Source organism: Vitis vinifera, chromosome 8 (genome assembly GCF_030704535.1).
Source record: "Vitis vinifera cultivar Pinot Noir 40024 chromosome 8, ASM3070453v1".
Classification (NCBI taxonomy): Eukaryota; Viridiplantae; Streptophyta; class Magnoliopsida; order Vitales; family Vitaceae; genus Vitis; species Vitis vinifera.
The window spans coordinates 10619360-10644817 of NC_081812.1; the positions used below are offsets into that span (position 1 = coordinate 10619360).

Here is a 25458-nt window from a genome sequence, read left to right on the forward strand (position 1 = left end):
TGAAGAATAATATAAAAGTTATGGTATTACCCGTGTGGTTATTTGTTTTCCTCTTGTTGCATCTTGTGTAGCTTAGAGAGCTTCGAAGCAACACACAAATCAAAAAAATTAATGGAAAAATTGTGTGGGATAGTGTCTAATATTAACCATGGTGTTGGTGTTTTTAATGTGTCATATTAAGATCAATTGTAAATATAAATCAAGCACAATACAATAGTGAGTTCCCCAAGTACAACAAGAAGACCAGTGGGATTGATCTCCACATACTAAATTAATATATTAAATTAAATACCTGTGCTGGCTACTGCAAAGCACCAGTGGTCTAGTGGTAGAATAGTACCCTGCCACGGTACAGACCCGGGTTCGATTCCCGGCTGGTGCATAGCAATTTTTTTGCTTCCCTTTGATCTGAGTATATCATCCTCTTCCTTCAACCCCCTTTCTGCCACAATGCTCATTTGCAGAGTCCCACATGGACCCTCTATACCTTCAGTTAGATAGTAGTAAAAACCTGATGGGTGCAACCTGCAGAGTTGTTCCAAGTATATCATCATCTCTTTCTTCCACTCCCTTTCTGCTAAAATGCTCATTTGCAGAGTCCCACATGGACCCTCTATACCTTCAGTTAGATAGTAGTAAAAACCTGATGGTGCAACCTGCAGTGTTCTAATATGGGCATAACTTCTTTAACAAATTATTTGTTTTCACTCCTATAAGGCAACGTCTGGCCCATCAACTACAGAATGTTTCCATAGAAATATAGAATTGGAATCTCTAATACAACACAAAAGGGCAGAAGAATCAATATCTTGGAACTGAACACCCATGAGGAAACATATAATTCTCAATTCAAATGATCCTCCTACTTACAGCAACCAATTAACATTAAGAAAGCAAGCAATGGGTCCAAAAGCCCTGCTACATGTTTTTTATGTATCTTACAATCATTCAGCATCTTAGAACTTATCTACGCACACTCCATCTCTGACAACCTCGTAAACTCCTCTGCTCCTGCTTTTCTTCATCCCAGCTGTGAAATAAAGCTTTGATCCTTCAGCTGAGATGGCAGTCACTTTTACCCAAATCACCACCTTTGTCTTCATTCCTTCTATATCAGCTAGCTTTCCTTTCTCTAAATATCCAGTTACAATGGTGGAAAAACGCAAGACAGACGAGTCCCTGTAGCCAACTTCACAGACTGAGGGTATGAAAACTGTAAGCTTTTTGGTCTCCTCATTGAACTCATAGTTGGTGGCATCCCGAGGAAAGATACCTACTGCCAGGTTATACTCCTTTAGCAGCTCTGGCAATGGCTTTTGCATTTTCCCTGTAAACAAACAACATTTATTACTGGTAATAATTGAAATCAATGCTAACTGAATTACAAAGAATTAGAAAAGGATATTACTTGATTAATGTTTTTATTAGAGTTCCTAAATTAATGATTTATCAGTTCAACTTTAGAAAAAAGGAAAATCCCAAATCAAAATGACAAAGAAAACCAATCCAAGCGTACTCAGAGGCCTCTTATAAAATTTTAAAGGGAATCAGCTAGCTGGTACTTTCATAACAGTAAAACTTCTGAAAAAGAGTTTTTTACATATGAAATCGTATTCAAAAGAATCAGCTCTGTTTGGAAGGTGTTTTAAAAAACAGTTCTGATAAACAATTTTTTAGGATAATTTTTGAATGTTGTTCTTTGGTCTTTTATAAAACAAAATTTATTTGGAACCTGAAATGTTTTTAACCTGTTTTTTATGTTTTTAAATATGTAGTGTTTTATTTTTAATTATTCTTTATATTTATATAATTATTTTTTAGAACAACCCTTAGAAAAAAAAAAAGTAAAAACAACTAAAAATTGTTCTTTAAAAACATCATTTTTTTCTGTTTTTAAAAACAGAAAACTAGTTCCATTTACTAGTTGTCAAAACGTGTTTTTCTGTTTTTTGAAAAATAGAAAACCTTTTCAAAAACAGTTGTCAAATAGGACCATAATGTCCAATTCTTTTTTCCCAATAAATAGTGTTGGGTCGCTCATATATGAAATATACACATGCAAACATTCATAATAAATGTGCTTCCATGGGAGTCAATGGACATGCCTCTGTTGACTCAACTTGCTCACTTGACAACTTCCAAACTCAGACAATAAAGCCAGATGGTGGCAGTATCATGCTAAGCCAGGTGTTAGAAGATATAGTATTACCTTATTGTGTTTCTCTGGTGTCCCAGTGCCCTAAAACCTTAAGTCCTCATCACTTATAAACAAACAGCCCCCACCCACCATTTTTCCAGAAAGGAAAGAAAAAGAGAGACAAAAAAGCATCGGGAAAAAAAGGACCCAAAACATGGGGAAAAATATTGACATGGCACTGCACCAATCCTCAGTGTCCTATAAAGATTGATAGTTCAGGAAAACCTTGAGTTGGGAAGTATGGTTTCAGTTCATGGGCTAGGCTAGTTCACACATCACAAAATCAACAGTGTGCTAATATTTTGAATGAAACCGGGATTATTTTTGCTGGATTAATTATACGTGACTCATGTGAAATCTCTTAACCACAATTCTTGTGCATAGCAGCGACAACTGAAAGGCCATTCTACAAAATGCCAGTATGCAAACTTGGAATAAACTTTGAAGCAAAAGCAACAAAAAAGAAATATACCAGCTTATAAAAGTAGCATATAAGATTTTTTTTCCACATGAAAAGCATTAAAATATTAAGAGTAGAACTGACAAATGTAGAAGTAAACCAAACCTTTAAGTTTGTTCACCAGCCATTTAGCTCCACCTTCAATACTGGTTGACAATGACTAATTACAGAGAAATAATGTCAGTGTGAAGATAAATTTAAATTTTTCATGACATAAACCACAGGATGCAGAAACAGCAAAACATCAATGAATCAGCACAAGTTCTTGCATATTCTTGATAAATAGCTAAGAAACAAAGAACTAAATGAATTTTAGGAAACATCTGGACAAACTACAATAATTTTGTCATGTTTAACATAAAAATGAGTCATTTCAAGTTACTCTATATGGTTGCATTTACCAAGTCATCTTTAGAATCCACTAACATGACACTGTTTTAATGTGTTATTATCATTTACGATCATGGCTTCATCCCTGCAATGAACATTACTGTGAGAGAATTTACTTAAGGAAAAAAAAAAAAACAGAAAAAACAGAGCAATGTTAATTATTAGCTAGTGATATACACATTTTGGTCCAACTTCTTAAGCTTTTGGGCTGACTATTAATTGAAAATGGTATGAGAACCCTGTTTCTACAGATCTTGGTTTAAACCCTTCTGTTGGTTTATTCCTCATTCGAAAAATCCACCTTAAATGATAGTCAACTTGATATGCATTGTTCCAAAATCACTCCTATCTGTTGAACCCACATCCCAACTCTGTACCATGGATTGAAAGGAGAATTGCCCATGGCCTGTGAACCTTTGTAGACTAAACCCTTAAACTAATAGCCTAATACCATATCACAATTCAAAAGGCTCGAAAGTTCAGATTTATTTTCAACAGGTAATTTGTTTAAGAAAGCTAATTCTTCAAAATGGGGAAGAATCCAATTGGTAATCAATGCTACCACCGCATTAAAACTTCAACCTTCAGTACATCAGACACCAAATTGTTGATATCATTGCAATAAATTTAGGTAATTATCCACAAAATTCAAAACCAGAAATCCGGGAATTAAAGGTGCCATTTTTATGCCCTAAAGAACTGAATTGATGAAACGAAACCCTAAATCGGGGGGAATTTGGCACCAATCAAAACGACATAGAACAAAGGAATTGAAAGAGATAAAAGATAATGAAATCGGGAGCTAGAGAGAGAAGCGTACATTGATATCGTCGCCGACAGAGTCGATCTCCTTGTTGGCCTTCTGGCTGAACCAATACGATCCCACCTTGTTCAAGATCTGATCCATTTCCAACCCTAATTTCTCCCCTCTCAGACAGATTAATATGAGAATGTCAGAGTCTCTCTCCAACAATTAAGAGAGAAGAGAGAAAAGTCCTCCCCTTCTCCACGACTTTTCAGCGATTCCTCCCCGCGTATTTCTTTCTTTCTTTATTTTTATTTACTAAAATAAGTTTGATAATTACGAAGATGCATATTTATTTGATTTTATCTTTAAATTTCCATCTTATCAAAATCTTAGCAACGCATTAATTTCATTGCGGATAACAAAAGAAATTGACATTACAATCTCACTTATTTGAAATTAATTTTAAGATTAATGTGGAAGGTAATCACAATTTTTTTTTCTTAGGATAAATGGGCTTTGATCTACTAATATGTGGAAGAAGAACCTCAAATTTTTTAAATCGGTATTATTTTCACCTATTTAAAAATAATTTGAAATACATTCATTTTTTAATGACTCATCTAATTATTTTTTAAAATATTATTTTACTTGTCATGTCATTAGAATCAATTAATAGACTCTTTCACGTAAATGTTTACTTATTTATTATTATTATTATTGAGATTTTTTTCACTCCTAATATCCTTACTCTTCAAACTACCTTCCTTTTGCTATGAAATATTTGTTAATAGAACAAAAAATAAGTTTCAACTTTTCCTAAGAGCGTTTGTTTTTGGAGGCAAAAAAATTATAGATAATAATAAAATTATAATAAAAATATAATAATAAATGTAAAAGAAGGAAAATATTTACATGGAACACTCTAATTATCAATTAATGTGGATGATATGACAAGTTAAAAATGTATTTGAGGGAATAATTGATTACTTATTAAAAAATATACGTATTTCAAATTATTTTTAAATTGATGAAGATAATACTGATTTAAAACTTTTTATTTCTTTTTTCCATATATTTTGATATCAGCAAAGTAAGTCAAAACCCACTTTTCTTATTTATTTATTTATTTTTAAATGCTTATTGAACGATAAGACACAATAATCTTCAAAACTAAACTTTATAACATCTTTAGAAAAATTTGACCATAATTCTAAATTACAAATACATTTATTAGTTAATATTCTATTTGTTTTTTTATATAAATATGATTAACAATAGTAAATATTTATATCCAACATTAATAACATAATAGAACTAAGAATGTTACTTTTTTTTATTATTATAATAATCTATAACTATTATCCGGTTACTCTCAATTTCTAAGTTTAAAATTCATTATTCTTGACACCTATTATATCATCTCTTAAAGTCATATATTCCACAATAATTATTGAAGTATTATCCATATATCTACTTGCAACCATTTTTATGGTACCATTAGTCTTTAATAACTTATCCTGAAATTGTCATAAATTTTTAGATTTATAGTTTGCGACCTACAATCGCTCAGAGCATTTCACAATGTTAAAATTTTTTCTATTTATAAAACAAATGATACATGACATTTCTCAATTACGTCCACTCTTTGCCAATCTTTCTTTTGAGTTAATTTATTTATTATGTCATAAACTAAAATAATTTATTAATCCACATTTTTTTAATAACATTTGGAATCATTCCACCTCTTAACATAATTTTCTTTATTTCAATACTCATTGTAATTTTAATTTGTTTTATCTTGATATAACTTTTCTAAATAGTTTAAAGCTTTTGTGTTTTTTTTTTATCCTTTTTTTAAACCATCATCTCACAACTTCAAAATGTAATTTTTATTTTCATTTCCTAAACAAGTAAGAATTTTATGTGAGAAATATACAATATGAGAATTTTGTGGCATTATGGTAACTTGTGAATAATTGTCCACATTAATATAAATCTCTTCGTGACTTTCAATAAAAAGAGAAAACTTTTAATGAAATATTCATTTAGTTTTTTTGAATATATATAATTCTATGTTTTTAAGCATTTATATTTATTTTCTTTTTTTTTTTCCTTTTAATTTCTTTATTTTACAACATGTTATCAATATGATGCTCTAAGTAAAAAAAGAAAAGAATTCATCTATAAGATTTCTTATAAGTATGTAACTTTATTTTCTTTAAACAGAATATGGAAAGTGGTATGTCATTATATTCATTTTTATTATTATAATTTTTATTTACTTTATCTTATAACCAGAAATTATGTAACTCATATTTTATATATTCAAGTTAAAAACTTGTAATTTTTAATAGTTAGAAGTTACATAGAAAGATTTTCATAACTAGAAGTTATGGAAACAATCCGTTATTGACAATTACTTCATGGTCAAAAACTATTTAAATCATATTTTATATAATTAAGTTAGAAACTATATAGACAAATTTTCATAATCAAAAGTTATAAAAGTCATCTCTATTGTCAATTACTTCATAACTAGGAGCCATACACATAATTGTTAATAAACAACCATGTAGTTAGAAACTACAAAAGCAATTTTTAATTTTGTTGTATAACTAGAAGTTATATCACAACATAACTATTAATTGTTTAATGTTATTCCAACATTAGTCAAATTTTAATTATTCATATTTTAAGGCTATGTAGAAAAAGTTAGTAATTAATAAATATTAAAACTCATATAACCAAAAGTTATATGAAAAATAGTTTATTATAAACTTATAGTATATAGCAAGAAGTTATGTAATTATTATTATTTATAATATGAAGTTATTAAAATGAAAATATTAATATTCTTTGTATTAGTAAAATAATATATATGATAAAGTTGTTAATATATGTTCTTATAACCAATGATGAAAATATCGGTAATCACGGATATATCGGTACTTCGATTTTACGGATATATCGGAGATATATCGGTGAATATTTTGGAAAAAAATATTGGTGCTTAAAATTATTAAAAACTCATGAAAATGTAAAGAAAACCTCATAATAATATAATTAGAAGTATAATAGACATTTTAAAGTTATTTTATTGAAAATTTTGATATATGTATAACATGATTTATCATATTTGATAATAATATTGTATGCATCGATAAAAATATGAATTTTATAAGTGTACATTTATTATTAAATTACATATAATATTATGATATTTGATTACAATATGTCTAATTTTAAAATATATATTAATATTAAAATATGATCCATTTAATTCAATTGTATTAAACAATATAAAATAAATTATAATATATATATATATATATATATATATATATATATATATATATATATATATATAATTTTTTAATATTTAATTAATTATTAATGATATTAAAAACATTATGAAGAAAATTATATAATTTTTATATTTTTGGTAATTAATTAAAATAAAATTTTGCTTTTAATTATAAAATAATTATAATTAATTTGCTCTTTAAAATATTCTTTTAACATTTTCTTTATATAAGAACTTTAAGTATATATATGTTTAATGCACTTTATATCATAAGGGTGAGTTAGCCCAGATGGCAAGAAGGCTGAACCCCAAACCTTTTGGTTTGGGGTTCAAATCCCCTCGGAAGCAATTTGTTTGGGAAGGTGCATTGTAGCGGGGACACTGTAGCGCGTTGACTCCGTTGACCCGCGTTAACCAGGCGGTATATCGAGGTTTGGCCGATATTTCTGCAAGAAAAATCGTATACCCTTCGACACACGATATTTTGGCGATATATCGCGACATTTTCCTCCTTGCTTATAACTGGACGTTATAGAGAATAAAATTTTTAACTAACAGTTTTGTATAAGTTTATGAAACTCATATAACCCAAAGTTCTAAGAAAAATGTTTTATATGCAACTATTATTTTCATATTTTATTGTAATTATGTAAAAAATATTTTGCAACTTGAAGTTATAATAACAAGTACAATATTTACATATAAAAGGATTAATATTTTGTATATCATTGCAAGTTACACAAAATGGTTAAGTGTTTGATAATTTTTTGAACTCTTATAACTAGAAGTACTCGTTAGTAGAAATATTTACATATAGAAGTGAAATTTTAAGTTGTGTGAAGACATAATATTTATACTTAACATTGAAATATTTTATATTCTATTTATTTAATACAAAAGTCTTTCTATATGATATAATTTATTTTCTAAATATATGAGGTAATGAAAACCTGATAAAAAAAAACTCCAAAAAAGCTCACATTATGTCACTAGTAGCAATTGAGTCCATGACACTTTCTATTATGCTAGATCTAAAAGAATCTTACAAGACTGACTAACTAAATCCCTCAAGTAAACAATAATGCATCAACTCATTACAAAGTTGTATCAACTTACATTATAAAACTAGAAGTTTTTATCTAGTGACTAGTCTATAAATATACATGAAGATAGTATGACATGTTGTGGAAATTATTATAAGACAAGTTTTTATGTATAAGGAGAAAAACCAACTCCAAAAGAACGATATGAAATTATTTGGAATGCATCGACTTTGATTCACTTTGATTCTTACAATAATCAATGTGAATTGGAAGTTCAAAAGATTATTCATTTGTAAGGACTTGTAAATCAACTATTAGATGTGTTTATTTATTGAAAGAAAGTAACAAAGTCATTTATATAAATTACAAATATTTCATATGGATTGATATCCCTGAAGGACAATTAAATAATGAGTCCAAGGCATAATTAAAGCATGGTAGACTCGTTGGCTCAAAAGATTCAATTCCCTATAAGAAGAAAATGTAAGGAAAATACTTGAAAACTTGGTACGAAAAGGCTACAAAATGACTTATCAATCCTAAATAGCCTCTAAAAAGGCATAAATGAAACAAACAACCTATGAAGAGACATAAATAAAACAAATAGCCTTGGAAAAGACATGTATTAATAAGTAGCCTTAGAAGAGACATATTATACAATTAATTCTCAAAAAGGTACAAGTACTTAATAATGATAAGATCTCAATTAGCTATTTACATTTAGGAAAAAATGGAATCGAAATATCTTTTTTTTTTTATGGATAATGTATTCTCTTTCCAAGTGGACCATAGAGTGTGGAAGAGTGTTGACAATGAAAAGATTGGCTAAAATAGAAAAAACCTATTAAGTTAGAATTAGACTCACTCGAAAAACGATAAGTATTTGGACTAGTAGTTTAGATGCTTGAAGTCGTCAAACCTATTAAATATAAATGAGTATTTGTAAGAAAAAACCTATTAAGTTAGAATTAGACTCACTCGAAAAACGATAAGTATTTGGACTATTAGTTTAGATGCTTGAAGTCGTCAAGACTATTAAATATAAATGAGTATTTGTAAGAAAGGTTAAAGCGAAAAATGAAATCATGAGACATTAAGCATGACTCATAACTCAAGGTTTCTTGCAAAGATCAAGTGTTGAATATGAGAAAACATTTTCTCTTAGATGAAATCAATCACATTTAAATTAGTTTAGCAGTCTCAAAAAGAGTAGATATGCGTCTCATGAATGTCATTACTGCATATTTATATGGATTTTTAAATAATGAGATATTTGTGAAAATCCCAAAAGGATTTCAAATCCCTAAAACAAATAATTTGAAAAATCATAGCATATACTCAATTAAGCTACAAAGATCCTTGTATGGATTAAAACAATCCAAATGCATATGGTATAATCGTTTCAATGCATATTTATTGAGGGTTCTATTTTTATTTTTTGTTTTTGTCATTTTGATGATTACTTAAATAGTCTATTAATTTTAGATTTTAATAGGATTAGGTTACTAACTTTCCTTAAGTTAGTTACTTTTATTATTATTACTATGGTAATGAAAAAAAATTATAGATGGGTCATCCCATTTGTAATGGTTTTTGAAAGAGTAGGTGTATGATAGGTTGCCCTCTCCCTCTCATTTTTGAGGGTGAGATAAGCCTTAAAACCTAGCTCATCCTCTTTTAGTTTCAGGAGTAGGAAAATTGGTTTTAGGATGTTTTTACTATTTTTTAGGTTTTATTTTTATTTTTATTTTTATTTTATATACTTTTAGGTGATTTGAGTTTGTTTAGATATTGAGTCCTTTATATTCATCAGTCTAATAAGGTTTCAAGTTGTTTCCTAGTTGTTTATTGCTATCTTCATAGAGTTAACATGCATCAACCCTCAAAGTATGCTAATGATGGTAAGAGGATGGGGACATCCATAAGCTTGATATTTCAAGGGATGATGCACCTAATGACACTACATTTATAAACATCCTCAAGTTTGATGAGCAGGTTGAGGAGGAGATCAAAATATGCACATTACATACTTATACGCTCCATCATAAATTAACACTGAATATATGGTTGTATATTATGTTATGATTCTTTGTTACACAAGTTTGAATCCATGATTTATGAGGTAACATTCTTCCATTTGACCTATTTTACTTATTATTCTACACATTGGGGAAATGTGTAAATTAAGTTAAAGGGGAAGGTGTTAGCCCTATTTTTTGTTTCAAAATTCTGGATACTATCTTTGGTTAGTTAATGAGATTCTTGATTTACCTTAATGACTCATGGGTTATTTTTAGATAAGGATTCTTTAAGTAAGATTTTTTCTTTAGAATTTGAGAAGTGATATAGTTAGAGCAAGACTATTAGCTAGTTAACTTATCTTTTCTTTTTATAACTTTGATTGCAAAAATAATTAGATTGAATAATTTGGATACCTTCGATTTTTCTTTAATGGTTGTTTTCTACTTAAAACTCATGACCGCTCTTCTTTATTGTACTAAAATACTTAAGTCTAATATGTAGTAGCTCTAGCTGAGAAAAATTAGAGAAAAAAACTATTATGGCTTTGGTAATATTTCAGGTATCGTCCTCAAGGACTGACTTATGAAAATGATCAATACTAGGATAAGTAAATCACTTTTTAAATCCTAAAGTGAAAAGTAATCTGGGAATTAACTTTTATGAAATAAAACTATGAAGAAAAAAAATAAATGAATAAAAAAATGAATATTAATTTTAAATTCAATTGATTTAAGTCGAGGGTTTTCTACAATCCAACTTAAGACATAGAAATTAGAGAGAACAAAAGTCTTTTAAGTAATATGATATTGAGATTTTAGGATTCTTGGTTGCTCGCGATCAACCCGAACTCTAAAACTCAAGATTGCACCTGAAACCTAATTTTTTTCCTTTTAAAACATATTTCTAAAACCATCAAATGAATGAGGTCGATTGATTACTAGTTTAAAATTTTCTACTCCTTATAGCTTTGTTTTGGGGCAAATAACGATAAGGAAGACCAAAACAACTAATGATCAAGAGTTACCAAGAATCACTAGTATTAAGTAATAACTTATCATATCATTCCCTAAACTAACTTATAAGGATATGATAAAAAAAATTGATAAATTGTAACCTAACTAATAATTAATCTTATTGTTATAATAATTTACCCATTGCTCCTACAAGTTTCTAGGCTTTAAGTTTTCATGCTTCAAGCCCCAAGTTGGCTTTTTAGCCTCTCATGGGGGTGATGTCACATTCACAATCCATAATAGGGTAAAAATCCATAGTTTGAATTAAAAAAAAAACTAAAAACAATATATTCAATAAAGAAGAAAAGAAAAAAAACCAAAGTTTTTGTCTTCTTTCCCAAAAAATTATCAAATTCCCAAAAGATGATCCTTAAACCCTAGAACTAAGAGAGTTTATATAGTATCATCAATGACCTAACATGTAGCACTCTCATTGGCCACTTATTACAAATAATTACCTAAAAATGACTAAAAATAATAATAAAATGATGATTTCTAGTCGTGTAGGGCCCACTTAGGGTGGATGGAGTGTCCTAGATGCAATTCTTGAGGTGAAGGAGATGAAACATCAAAGTGGCAATAGGTGAATTCAAAATTGCGGTCATTTTGAATTGATTTTGAATTCATAAGTTGAATTTCAAAATCATTTCGAAATGGTCCTTTAACTCTATGTAGTTTTCTTCAAAAGTTCATAACTTCTTTATTTCAACTCTAATTTGCATACTATTTAAAGTATTGGACTCTTGATTTCTCGAGCTTCGAAATGATATATAGCATGCATAAAATGGACTTCAATAATTGATCTAAATTTTGTCTCAAATTTAGAGTACATGTTGCCACTAGATTTTGAGTTCCAAACTTCCATGCAACTTGATGTATTTGCTTCATAACTCATTATCCATGTTTGCTTGTCTTCTTTCTTACTCCATAATGGCCATTTCTCATCTTCCAAACTCATGGTATCCTTGTCTTGCCTTTCCTCATAATTTATGAGTCTTGACTCGCTCATTTCCGCATTTAACAATTTCTTAATCTTTCAAAATCTAGAGTGATATAAGCATCGATTTAGGTCAAGTTGGGTGATTTGAGTGTCCTTTGGTGCATAAATCATATTAAATATGTGCTATTAGAGCACATATTTTGGCTTCAATTAGGAATGGCATGGCCTTGTTTCTTCAAACCATAGTGCCTGAAATCAATTGGTTAGATGTCATTGATATCTTACTTATTACACAAGTTGAACTTAGTTTTGAAAAAGAGAAATAAAATGAAAGTAAAATTAATGTTTCGGAAATTCAACCTTGTTCTACATTGAGTTATGGTGATACTTGAGAGGTAAGTGGCATGTAAAGGTCCTTAATACTTGGTACCTCAGGTGAATATCTGGGAGTTACCAGTGAATCCCTATTGAGTCGTATAAAAAGAAATCTCCCAAACCAAAATAATAATATATATGTGTGTGTGTGTGTGTGTGTGTGTGTGTGTGTGAGAGAGAGAGAGAGAGAGAGAGAGAAAGTTAAAGAATGATGAAATTTTGAATTTAAGAAAAAAAATTCTTAAGAAGAATACTATGTGGGAACACCAAAATTAAACACATAAGGGCTAGATGGAAAGAACTAATCAAGGGGAATTTTAAGGGACACTAAGAGGATGCTAAACATGGATGCATGCCTATGTATAATAAGGCAAGGTGAGGAAACTAAGAGATTGCATATTTTGTGTCATCTTGCTCAATTCTAGGAAATTTGACTACTTGATTAACTTGTGTAAAATATGCTAAGATGAGTTACCATACTTCCATAAAACATATTTTTTTCATTCTCTTTATTTGCTAGGGACTAGCAAAGTTTATGTTAAGAGGGATCATTGGAGCTAAAATATGTGCTCCAATGACACATATATGATATGATTTATGCAATATAAAAAGTTTAAATAATCTAATTTAACTCAAATTGATGCAAATACCATAGTTATGGATTTAATTTCTAATTTAAAAAGAGTTTGAAGTGCAAAAGTCATTCTCAACCAAGGAAAGTATAAACAGATAAATATGTATAAATGAGAGACTCTGGACTTGTGAACCATGAAAAGTCCAAGAAAGGTTGAAATGAGTGAGTTAGGGCATGAAATACTAGCAATAAATGGTATAGAGTGGGATAGAGGGCATGCCCATAAGGAATGGGGCTGGAAACAACTGTAATCAAGCATAAAATGGAATTTGGAACTCAATCTAGCAACAACATATGCCCTAATTTTGACATGATTTTTGAAGCATTTCCCATGATTTTTTTTTTAAGGGTAAGCCACATATTATTTTGAAGCTCTAGAATTTAGGAGTCCATCACTTCAAACAATGTATAAATCAGAGTTAAAATGAAGAAGTTATAATCATTTCAAGACAACTGGGCAAAGTTAAAGGACCATTTCGAAATGATTTTGAAAATTCAACTCATGATTTTAAAATCCATTTCGAAATGACCTTAATTTCAAAATCACATATTGCCACTTCAGGATTTTACCTCTTCCACCTTGGGAATTGTATCTTAGACACTCTATCCACCATAAGTAGCCCCACACAATCAGAAATCATGATTTTATTTTATTTTACTCATTTTATGTAATTACTTGGGATATAAGCAGGACTAATAGGAACACACAAATGTTGGATTTTTTCAAAAACTATTAAAACTCAATTTTTAAGTTTTCTTAGGAGTTCTTGATTTTTTTTTTATATATTTTTTTTAAAGAGAATTAGGGATGACTTGACAATTTTAGGAGAAGAAAAAGACCTTGAAGGTTTTTTTTTTCTTTCTATTTTTATTATTGAATAAATGATTGTTTTTAATTTCTTTGAAATCAAGAATGGTTTTTTTCTTACTTTTGTATGACTTGTGTATATAAGAGAACATAACCATTAAAGGCTAAAAAACTATCTTGACATGAAACAAGAAAATTTAGAGTTAAATCAAAAGAGATATGATGGGTAAAATTATACTAATAATAGAATGAATCAAAGGTTATGATGCTAGTATTGAGATTAAAATATCTTCTAAAGTTAGTTTAACTTAGGAAATAGTACAATTGCACATTCCTTAATACTAGGGACTCTTGGAAATTTTTTATCCATAGTTATTAGAGGTTTTACCGTTGTTATCTATCTTAGGGCAAATCTACGTAAAGTGGTAAAAGCCTAAAAATGTTAGACCTAAACTCATAATTAATCTACATTCATTTGTTAGGTAATTCAAAATGGAATAAAATATTAAAAGTTAAGATACGGATCAACTCCAAGATATGAAACTCATGTTGATCTTGTCAAGTCATGCATTATGATTACCTTAAGACTAATTAAATTATATACTCTTGTTTCACCTAAAGGTCTATACCTGAAGTTAGATTTTGGAACCCCTAATCTTGATTAATTGAATTAGAAACCAATAATTAGTTTTTAATTTAAATAAGTTTATTTTAGAAAATCTTTATCCCTAGTTTATTATCATTAATTTACATTATTTATTTATTTATTTTTGTTACCTTTAGAAATTAATTAATCCTTGTAATCTAAAAACAATTAAATACATTAGAGTTGATCCTAGAGGACAATAACCTAGAATACTACAAAGTCGTGATAACCTTATCTCTAGTTTTTCTTGGTTAGGGTTACCATGTATTTAGGCTTTATATTTTATTTACAACAGAAATTTGCAATCAATCCTTACTTAAACTCACATTCCTTAGTGACACATTATTTTAAGGGATATTTAGGTTTTTTATTCATATGCATATATAAAGGCGTTGTGGTGAATATGCAAGGTTACACAAAAACTTATGAGTAGTCATTTTAGATTAGACTAATTAATTAATTGGAACCTAACAGTGACACATTATTTATATTTTATTTTTTAATTAGTCCAATTAGGTTCCAATTAATTAATTAGGACATAATGAGCTAGATTAAGTGGCCCAAGCCCAAGATAAACTCAAGCAAGCTAGTTTACATAGAGGTTTTAGGGTTTGACAACTTCAATCATTCCATTCTTTTAAACAAAAAAGTCAACCTTTCTCTAATTCCAAGGTTCAAGAGAGAGTCATTAGGTGGAAAATCATAAGGCCTACAAGATTTTCTACCACAATTGGATTAAATAAGAGAACATTCATATTAAAGGTAATGTACGTTTTTGTGCTTTAGATCTAGAGTTTTAATTTTAAAATGCTTATGTTGCCTAGATCTAGTACACCTAGGAAGATAGGTGCATGCACCCTTGTGATCAAGGGACGATAATGAAGATTTCCAAATATTCCAACATGTAGATGGTGTAAAAGGGTACAAGTTGTTGTGTGCAAATTCAAAGTCCTCTAAATTTCTAATTAGTAGAGATGTGATCTTTGAGAAATTTGTAATATTGAGTCCTATGGAGTAAATTGATAAAATATTAATAATAAAAACAACCCTGATATGAGAGAAAATGTGAGTTTGAGGTCATCCTTAGGAAACCATGGAAATTAAACTTTCAGTAAAAGAAAAAAAAAAGTGTAACATGTTGTTGATAAAGAAAATGCACCAAAAGATCTATATTGTTTTGCCATAGACACAATGAGAAGATGGATTAAACCAACTCAAAAGTATGCTGGTGATGATTTTGCTGCATAGGACACTAATGACAAGGTCACTATAGTGGAGAGTCCGACCAATGTGACTACGTACTAAATTTGCTCCTACTTTAAATTCAGAGATTGCCTAAACTTAATTAACAGACAGTAGGTCCCTTAGGGTTGAAAGAGCAAAGTGATATGGAAGACTTTTGAGTTTATTAGACTCTTGGAAATTAAACCTAAATGGAGATTGTTGAAAGGTATCTCAAATTCCCTTTTCAATCAATTCGTAAGTCATTAATATTTTTCTATTGGAATATATTTATTCAAAAAAAAAAAAAAGTCATTCATGTTATTATAAAGGAAATTCCATATTATGAGATATCCTTTTAGGAATAAATATCTTTGATAATTATATAATTAATTTCTTATATGAAATATTCCTATGTAATTAGGAAAAATATAGGAAGGGATTTTGTCTGCAAGATATTCTTTTTTTTTTCCCCTAATTAATGTAATTGGAACTTGGGATTAGAGAAATTTAGGATTGTAATCTTCATAAAACATTAGTGGAAGTTCATCTTCGCTTGCGGAGATAAACTTGAGGCTGAATGATGGGCTGCCAAACCCATTGTTTAAGTTCCACCACATGATAATTTTAACTTGTTTGACACTTTCAAAGTCAATTCAACAAGACAAAATTCATGATGGGCTCCTTAATATTTGAGTGAATAGATTCATTGGATGTCAGATAGCTTAAACAGAAATTGACGACATCTACTTATAGTTGGGGCCCTTTTCAATTGTGTGGTGTTTGGTCATGCAGGGATAAGGCTACTTTATAATTTTTTGTGATTAATGTGCACTGCACCCAACATCGATATTACGCTGTAAACATTGTGTAAATGAAACGTGTGGTCTCGGTGTCTCCAAATTCATGAAACAATCATCAATAATATAGAACATGAACGAAAATCAATTTGACTGCACTCTAACATATGATGAGAATGCATGCATCCACACTTTTGGGTTTGAAGCCTGCATATAGACACCACTTCCACCATATCTACTCCCTTAAGATTCATCATGTTTCTACCTCCTTTAATTGCAAGAAGGAAAATAAAAGAAAAGAAAAGAAAAAGGGATAATTCAAAGTGTCCGGAGAAATAAACTAAGTATGGATATTCCTAGCACGCATCACCCCATTTTAGGATAATATCATGTCTGATTAAATAAATACCAAAGGAAAAGATACATCTGTTTTTGATAAGGCTAATTGGCAAATGGTATGTCTAAGTTATATTAAAGCTTAGTTTTCTACAAATAACACAGAAATCTGAACTATAAGGTATGTCCTTGTACAATCTTCTAAGCTTTCATTACTCATATTGCTTCTCATCTTAAGAATCTCCATAGGGCTAAAAGAATATCCGAAGGAGTTTCAAATTTTCTGAACTCCATCAATGGGCAGGAACCATTCAGGAAGCTATCTATTGGGTATTATACTAAAAAATTATCTCATCTATAGTTAGGAGATTATACATACCTCTTGAAGACTTTATGCTACCATATACTTTTATGGGCGGATGCATATCTCTAAGGTGCAGATTATCATTGCATACAGTGGCTTTCCGTATCAATCTATGGCACACAATGTATGTTCACCAGAACTTAGAAATTTTGACAATCAAAAAAGTAAGAAGATAGATAATAAAGAGATACTCTTCTCTTCAGTGGGTTACCAATCCAAATATCAAAGTTACACATTATCTGGTGAACTCTATCCGATAGGTATAACATCAAACGAAAAGTACTTTTATTCGTGATAATTGCATATCTGTATTTGGTTGAAGCCTAGTCATGCAAGCTATGTGTCATACGCACGTAATTCTAATACAGTCTAGTTTGAAGACATTCATTTCTCTCTGACCGCTATCTCAGCTTGCTTCTCAATGCAGTCTTTCCGAGTCTCATAGAAGTCTTGTTGTTTAGATTAGAGGTCTAATGTCCAGATGATCCAAATATGTAAAAATTGAAGAAGCTAGTTGTTCCTTTGTTCCAAGTTTCTATTTGATATATATCTTTCTTTGAATATTAATGTTAAGATGCTCCACATGTTGTTGATTCCTTGTAAAAAGAAAAAAAATTATAGAACAAGGAAATCAGTCAGAAATATCCTATAAATATTTTAAGTCAAAAGAAGAAAAAGGTATAAAATGGAGATGGACATGTAAAGCATATACTGAATTAGAGACATTTGGTGGAATGAGGGCTCAAGATTTGGGGTATGGATATATAGAGTAAGAAATGTAAGATGTTTCATGTTTCAATAATTATATTTATTTTTGTTATTCTCCGTAATAATCTCTATACTATTTATGGAATGATTTTTTCAATGTAGACAAGATTGAGTGAATTACATGAAAACCTTACATATCTTTGTGTGAATGATTTTGTCTTATTCTCTTACACTAATATATTAGCATTAAACCTTTCTCCTTATTAACAAGTGATATTATAGCCCACAGTGAAGATTTCCAAAAAAGCAAGAAAGAGTAGGGCACACATAAGGATAGCAAAAGAAATTTTAATTAAATGTTGAGTCAGAGTCATTATCTCAATGGAATGTAATACATTATGTACTTTGTTATTTGGAATAAATATAGCTCTCCTATTTATATACTCATTCGATCTTAAAAGTTGCAAACTATAAAGTGTCCAATGGTTTGAACCCATGGTGTATGAGACTATGGCACAAGAAGAGACTGTGACACACAAGCCACATGAGAGGACCGTAAAGCATAAAGCATGAGGGGACTATGGGACATGAAGAATTTGAGGCATGGAGTAAGAATATGGTTCAAACAAGTTTTCATATGGAGTACAGTGGTCGATTGCCTTGATTGGTCATATTCATGTATAAAAGTGTGTGAGAAAGTTGTGTATGATGAAGATAAGTATATCTAGAAAAGGTAGGGAAATTACTTTATGAAATTTGATCCAAAATGACTCAAATTCTTAGTATTTCTTATAAAATTAGTTTTCTTATAGAATAAGAAAAGTTATTAGAAATACTTTATCAATATTATAGGTTATAAGGGGGAAAAAGGATACAAGATAAACATGGACATGTAAAACATGTATTGAATAGGTTGAGATACAAGGAAGAATAAGAGGCATCCAATAGAGTGAGGACTTGCGATTTAAGGTCAAATATAAGGAGTAAGAAAACATGAGATATTTCATGGCTTGTATCTATTTGTTTTATCCTCTATAATATTTTTTATGATATAGCGGAATGATTTTCTCATATGTCTAGTTATAATCATGATCAGAAGAACCATATTAAAACCTCATATACCTTTGTGTGTATATCAATTGTGCTTTCTTTTTATGTTTTGCACTAACTCGGCCTTCTTAACAACTAAGAGAGAGGTTCATTCAAAGAACACTGGGATTAGTTGAAGTAATGGTAGTGTTGAAACTTATGTCTGCATAACAAATTATATTAAAGCCTAGGTTGAAGATTTCTAGAATAATTTAGGTTGAGATTTCTCAAAAAGTGAAAGAGAACAAAGCACATAAGAGAATTGCAAAACAATTTTTGGTTAAAGGTGGAGAGTCGGTTATTTTTTTATTGAAATGTGATATGGATCCAAAATAAGTGCAGCGTCTCTTATGCATTTATTCTACTTTAAAGGCAAAATAGTAAAGTGGTTAATATATTAAATCCTAGTGCACAAAAGGGACATTGGTGCACAAAAGGGTTTGTGACACATGAAAGGGGTCATGGCATACAAGGGGACCATAGCACATGAAGGGACCACGATACAAAAAGTAAGTCATGGCTAAAGAATGTGATATAAATTTTCAAGGAGATTATATCATGTTATTATGTTAATTGTAGGTACATATCAAAGGTGATGTGTACATCAATGAAAGCATATGCATATTATTTATTCTTTGTGGAAATAGATTCCTTTACAGGATAAGCAAAATTAATACAAATATATTTATAAATATTTTAGGTCATAAAAAATAAAAAATAAATAAATAAAATTAAAAGATAGTGATGAGCATATAAATACCGAGCAGATAAAACTACGAGGAAGGTCGGAAACATCCAAAGAGTGAGAATTTGCAAGTTAGTGTAGATACAAGAACAAATAAGATCTTTAATTTTAAGGTTTAAAGTTTCGGTCTGCATAACACTTCAAACTAAAACGTTGTTGTTGAGAAAAAGCAATGCCATGTGCTTGAAATGGGAAACAGGCTGTCTAAATTCTAACATTTCAGTTTTCACAAGTAGAGATGTTTGTCATGAAATAAACCTTCCCTATAAGAAGACACCGGCCATTTCCGTCTTCTTTAGACCCTACTGCTGTTACTCGCTCGCTTTGGATGATACGACCATTCTTTTAAGCCACTACTAACCTTTTCTCCTGGCCACTTGCATGACATATGGAAAAAAAAAAGGAAAGAAAGAAACAACAACAATAACAACTAAATGTACTTCGATATTGACTGGTATGTCATTTACTGTTGCACCTACCTCTTCCCAAAGTGGAGAGCTGCCATGGAAGCTAAGTTCTATGGCCTTAAACAAAATCTGAAAATCTCGCTTTGATATTGACTACATTGCCCTCTAATTAACGCTAACTTGTTTTTGATAATGAATCATTTTTGTTACCAAATGTATGCACAAAACTTACATGATATCATAGTTGGAAACCATTCCCAACATAATGGTGCAAAGCCAAACCCATTTTACAAATTCCACATTATATATCTATCAGAATCGGATTCAATATATATATTAGATACTTCGAAGGTCAATTCAATGATATACAAAATTATACTGGGGACCTCAAATCCACCTAAATTTGTCTGGGGTTAGATTTAACATGTCGGCTACCTTGAAAGAAAATTCCACAGACATGTCAATTTATAGTGGGTGCCTTTCTACTTGTAGGGTGTTCTAGCTTTCTTTCTTGCTTGCTCATGCAAGGAAACTGGCTACTTAATAATTCATGATTGGGCATTGCAATGAAGAACAGTATTATATGTGTTGTAAAGTAGTGTAAGGTAGGTGGTATTGATGTCTCAAGATGCATGAAACAATGGCCAACAACTATATAAAATAGTTTCAGACGTTGGGTGTTTCAATTTTGATATATATTACCATACTAGTCATTATCTAACAGTATCTTGATTTTTTTATTTCTGGTTGGGTCATTAGGAGAGTTTGGACTAAACCCAATTGGTATCTTAATTTGGAAACAAGGATTTGCCATCCTTTTTAGTCTGGGACAGATGAGGAATAAGAGAGGGAGTACCTGTTCTTAGTCTGAAACTTGATCTATGCTTTAAGATTCAGCAGAACTCAACCACCTCACCATGACTTATCCTCTAAGATTCAACAGGAAGAAGGAAGCTCATTTTTCTCTCAAGCATGAGTGCAGAAAATGGGAGTCTGCCAACCACATAAGCCAAATTCTGCAACAGTTCATTTCATCGTTTCATCAAACTGCAGAGATAACATTATTAGGAACTTGGAGTCATGTGATAACAAATCTGCTCAATTTGAATTTCTTAAAGAAAGGTAAAAAGGGAGATTGACAATCCAAAACAACAAAACACAACAAGAAAATTCAATTCTCCCCACAAACCAAAATCTTGTGGCTCCAAACCAAAAGTGAATATGTGGTGAAAAGGAAATTGAATAGCTCCACAACAAGGACCACTCCCAAAAAATGGAGGACAAGCTAGAGATATGGTAGCAATATCGGTGAAAGAAGCATATGATTCAAAGAGGGAGTGACAGTGAGGGAAGGACAAAGGAGCACGTGACTTGCGGGGCTGATCATGAGAAGATCAAAGGCATATGGAGCATGATGGGTCTGCTTCAAATGGGCAACCACACCCACAACACTTGCCACCAATTTAAGGGCCCACACCCCCATATATTTCCCCATATCCCCCCCTATGGGGACTTCACATTTTCCTCAATTAAATTGCAGTTTCGTGCAAACCAATGTGAGAGAGCGATTAAGGGTTTGTTTGACCGTGTCAAATGAAAATGACATTTTTCATAAATGTCTTCTTTTGTATCACAAATTCACTTTCACGCCTGGGAGTGGTTGTGGGTGCTCGCAGGCTGTATGAATGAAAATGACGTTTTTTTTACTTTCAAACTTGAAAATAAAAACGTTACTTAAAAAACATGCATGTTCCACCTTTCTTACTTTCTCCTTATCATTCACTTATATAAAGAGTATGGCGTATTTCTCAAACTCAGAACTCAGTAGAATGGTATGCAACTTGTCTTCATTTTTTTCCTAGCTTGTGAATGAGACGTTACAGTAGGGTTGGGTCAAAAAGTAGTAAAAAGGGAAATTAAGAAGAATAAATCTTTCACTTTTGATTGAGTTTTAGAAAAATTGGCAATCCAATGCCTCCAAACTTTTCAACTTTTCCTGTTTTTACAAGGTAAAACAACATTTACATATTGAAAGCAATTATAGGCCGAGTGTGGTAACTGTTTTCAAAAATAGTTTTTGAAAATTATTATATAATGTTTTATAGAAAAAAAAGTCTGTTTGAGAACTAAAATGTTTTTAATTTGTTTTTAATATTTTTAAATATATTTTAAAAATGATTTTTATATGTAGTGTTTTATTTTTAATCATTTTACATACTTGTATAATTATTTTCTAAAACAACCCTCAAAAAAATAAAATAAAAACAACTAAAACATGTTTTCTGAAAACATCATATTTTCTGTTTATAAGAAAATAAAACGGAAAATAGTTTCTAATTTTCAAACATGTTTTTTTTTTGTTTTTTTAATATTCTGAAAAATAGAAAACTATTCTCGAAAATAATTGTTAAATAGGCCCTTAAGTTTTTTTTTTTCTAAAAACAAAACCTAAAATCATCTTTATTTTTAACTCATTTTCAAAAAAAAAAAAGTTTAGAATCATAGTTAGAAGCCAGGAATCATCTTAAACAAATGTGACTTTAAAAACACATAAAACGACTTTAAAAAACTATGTCGGTGTAAGGAATGGAAATTAGTATCTCATTACTTTTCTCCTTTATTCTCATGTTTGAATAACTTAAATGTGGATGAAAATAGAATAAAAATGATTTCAATGAAGATGAAACCTTACTTATAAATGAAATTACAATTCTAACATGAATTTTGACCGATTTCAAGTGTATATTGATCACTATACATTGTACTATCCTAAAATAGAAGAATTTATACCTAGAAAAGATAAAAAGTGAGGAGAGTTTGATTAATTTTATTCTCACGCAATGGATAACTGAAAATGACCCTCACCACTTACCACCCTTCTCTTCATTCTTTTTGTGGCCTAATAAACTTGATTTAATTTGGTGGGAATCCTAATTTATATGGTTTATTAGTTGTATCCATCTGTATACCTTAATGTATAGTTGTATCCATCATCAAGTGGACATCCATTCAACTACATCGACAAACAGACAAACAGTTAAAAGAAAAAAAAAATCTCCTACCACTGAGCTACATGCACAGAGGTGAGTGATAGACCTGTTTGGAAAACGATGGCCGCAAAAGAGCCAAGGTTCTAATACCAAAAAACTTTGTTTTTTCTCATCTTTTTGCCCTAGCTTTGCTCCAAATTCTTGACAATTCTCCATGGCCCACACTCTTCTAACATTTTCTAGGCCTCAAGTGCTCGAAACTCAGCATATTGGAAATGTTATTGTCATAAAAACAAAAATATTACCAAAAATGACTCTTTTTAACTAACAACGTATCAAATTTAAAGTGGATTTGATCAATTTTTCTTACGGATACTGAAATCTTGACATATAACCCCTCTTCCAAGTCCAGAAATGAAAATCAAATTTTATTTTACCCAATATCCAATAAGAGACACAGATAAATAGAACATCTTAAAAGAATATCAATATTATCACATGAATCGATTAATTTTGTAAATTGGTTGGATGCTTAGTTTTTATTTGTCTTTTAGTGTTTTTTTTTTTATATAATATTGGTAATAATGTTTTTACTTGTATATAAAAAAATCTCAATAAAATTACTTAAAATGGAAAATCGAGGGTTTTTTTAATAGGACATGCATTTTCCAATCTTATGCGATCATATGATGGAGACATCTTTGCTCCCATCAAACTTGTTTAGAATATTGGATGTTGTAGAGTTGGAAATGCAAGTAACGAATCTCGACTAGAGCTATACGATGAAAGGATTGCTAAGATAGATAACTTCTAAGTGGGGAAAAAGAGAGAAAGTAATCCTCTTTAGTTATCCCAAATTATGGGTTAGGTATAGGATTAAGTACTATGAAATTTGATGGAAGATTCCAGGAACCAACCATGTGAAGGTGTTGGGGACGATGCCAACCATTAAAAATTTTATAATCCCACATTTCGTTATCCACTACCAAGTATCATCAGTCACTTGTTTTCATCTTTCCTTCAATAAAATACTTGGTTGATTAAGCATTTGTCTTACACATTAGTGAATTTTATTTATTCTTTCACAAGTTTTAACTTTATGAAGATAAATATAAAGGAATATATTTTCATAGAATAATAAATAAATAAAAAATCTAATAAAAAAGTAAGGAAAGTTATGTTCTGATGGATAACTGCAAAACAGTTTATTATTCTTAACGATAAAAAATTATGCTTTAATTTAAAAATTACTATTAACAAATTTTTAATATAAAAGGGTTTTTAAGAATTTATTTTTTAAACAAATTTTATGCGTTTACATATGTTTTTTTTTAATACGTTTATATAAAGTAAGTAAAAAAAATGGATTTTTATATTTAAAATTTGAAAATAATTAGGAACCGGTTTCAAGAAGAAATTTTTTTTAAATCTATTTTTGAAAATATCTCAAAAAAGTTATATATTATTTTTTTTATCTTTTATTATTATTATTCTTAATCTCCCTAACCTCTCAAAGGATAAGAATTTAACTTCGCATACAAAGAACATTCATTGAAAGCATGAGTTGCTCCCTCTTCAATGTGCACTTTATGGACCACTTCTCTCAACCTTCAAATTTCTAAGAGTTTTGAAAGCAGTTTGAATACTTTAATTGCCCAATACAGTGAACATGGTAATGGGCATGGGTTAATAAAATAGTAAGGAAAAAGTTGTTAAAGAGACTGTCTTATGCAACTGTTGGAATGCTATCGTTGTCATCTATTCAAGAATCAAGGAATTGGACATGGATAAGGGAATTTACTGTCAAACATAAAGTACAACCTTAAAAACTTCATATAAAGAAGGGAAAAAAAATAATTTGTAGAATCTTAAAAGTGACCTCGTCGACCTAAAAGCTTCGGATATTTGTTTTTATGGGAAAATTTGGTATCTTCACTAACACACTAGATATGGTATATATTATAAATAGATTTAAAGGGTGTTTATTTTTTTAACTTCTTATTGAAAGTAATTTACTTGTAGGTAAGAAAAAAGCCACATTTATAATATATTGTAAATATTTACCAAATATTTATCAAATTTATGAGAAGGCCAGCAACAAAGACATAATTGGAGATACAAATAAGAACTCCTTAAACAGCATTATGATTCTTAAGAGACTTAAATTAAAGAGTTTTGCTCTCTCCCCGTACTATTATGATAATGCATAGAAGAACAA

The 25458-nt window shown here is 29.9% G+C and overlaps 1 protein-coding gene and 1 non-coding gene across 2 annotated transcripts; one reads left to right on the plus strand and one right to left on the minus strand.

Annotated features, from left to right (window-relative positions):
* The first annotated feature begins 311 nt into the window (after positions 1-311).
* On the plus strand, positions 312-382 carry TRNAG-GCC (transfer RNA glycine (anticodon GCC)). The gene has a single exon. It is a non-coding gene; the product is annotated as a tRNA-Gly (tRNA).
* Positions 383-725: 343 nt separating this feature from the next.
* On the minus strand, positions 726-4142 carry LOC100261989 (uncharacterized protein At5g01610). The gene is made up of 3 exons (XM_002263466.4): positions 3868-4142; positions 2763-2817; positions 726-1327 (listed from the first exon to the last, which is right to left on the minus strand). Exons 1-3 carry the CDS (start codon positions 3952-3954, stop codon positions 957-959), a joined length of 513 nt encoding a protein of 170 aa, XP_002263502.1. The 5' UTR covers positions 3955-4142; the 3' UTR covers positions 726-956.
* Between the last annotated feature and the right edge of the window lie 21316 nt (positions 4143-25458).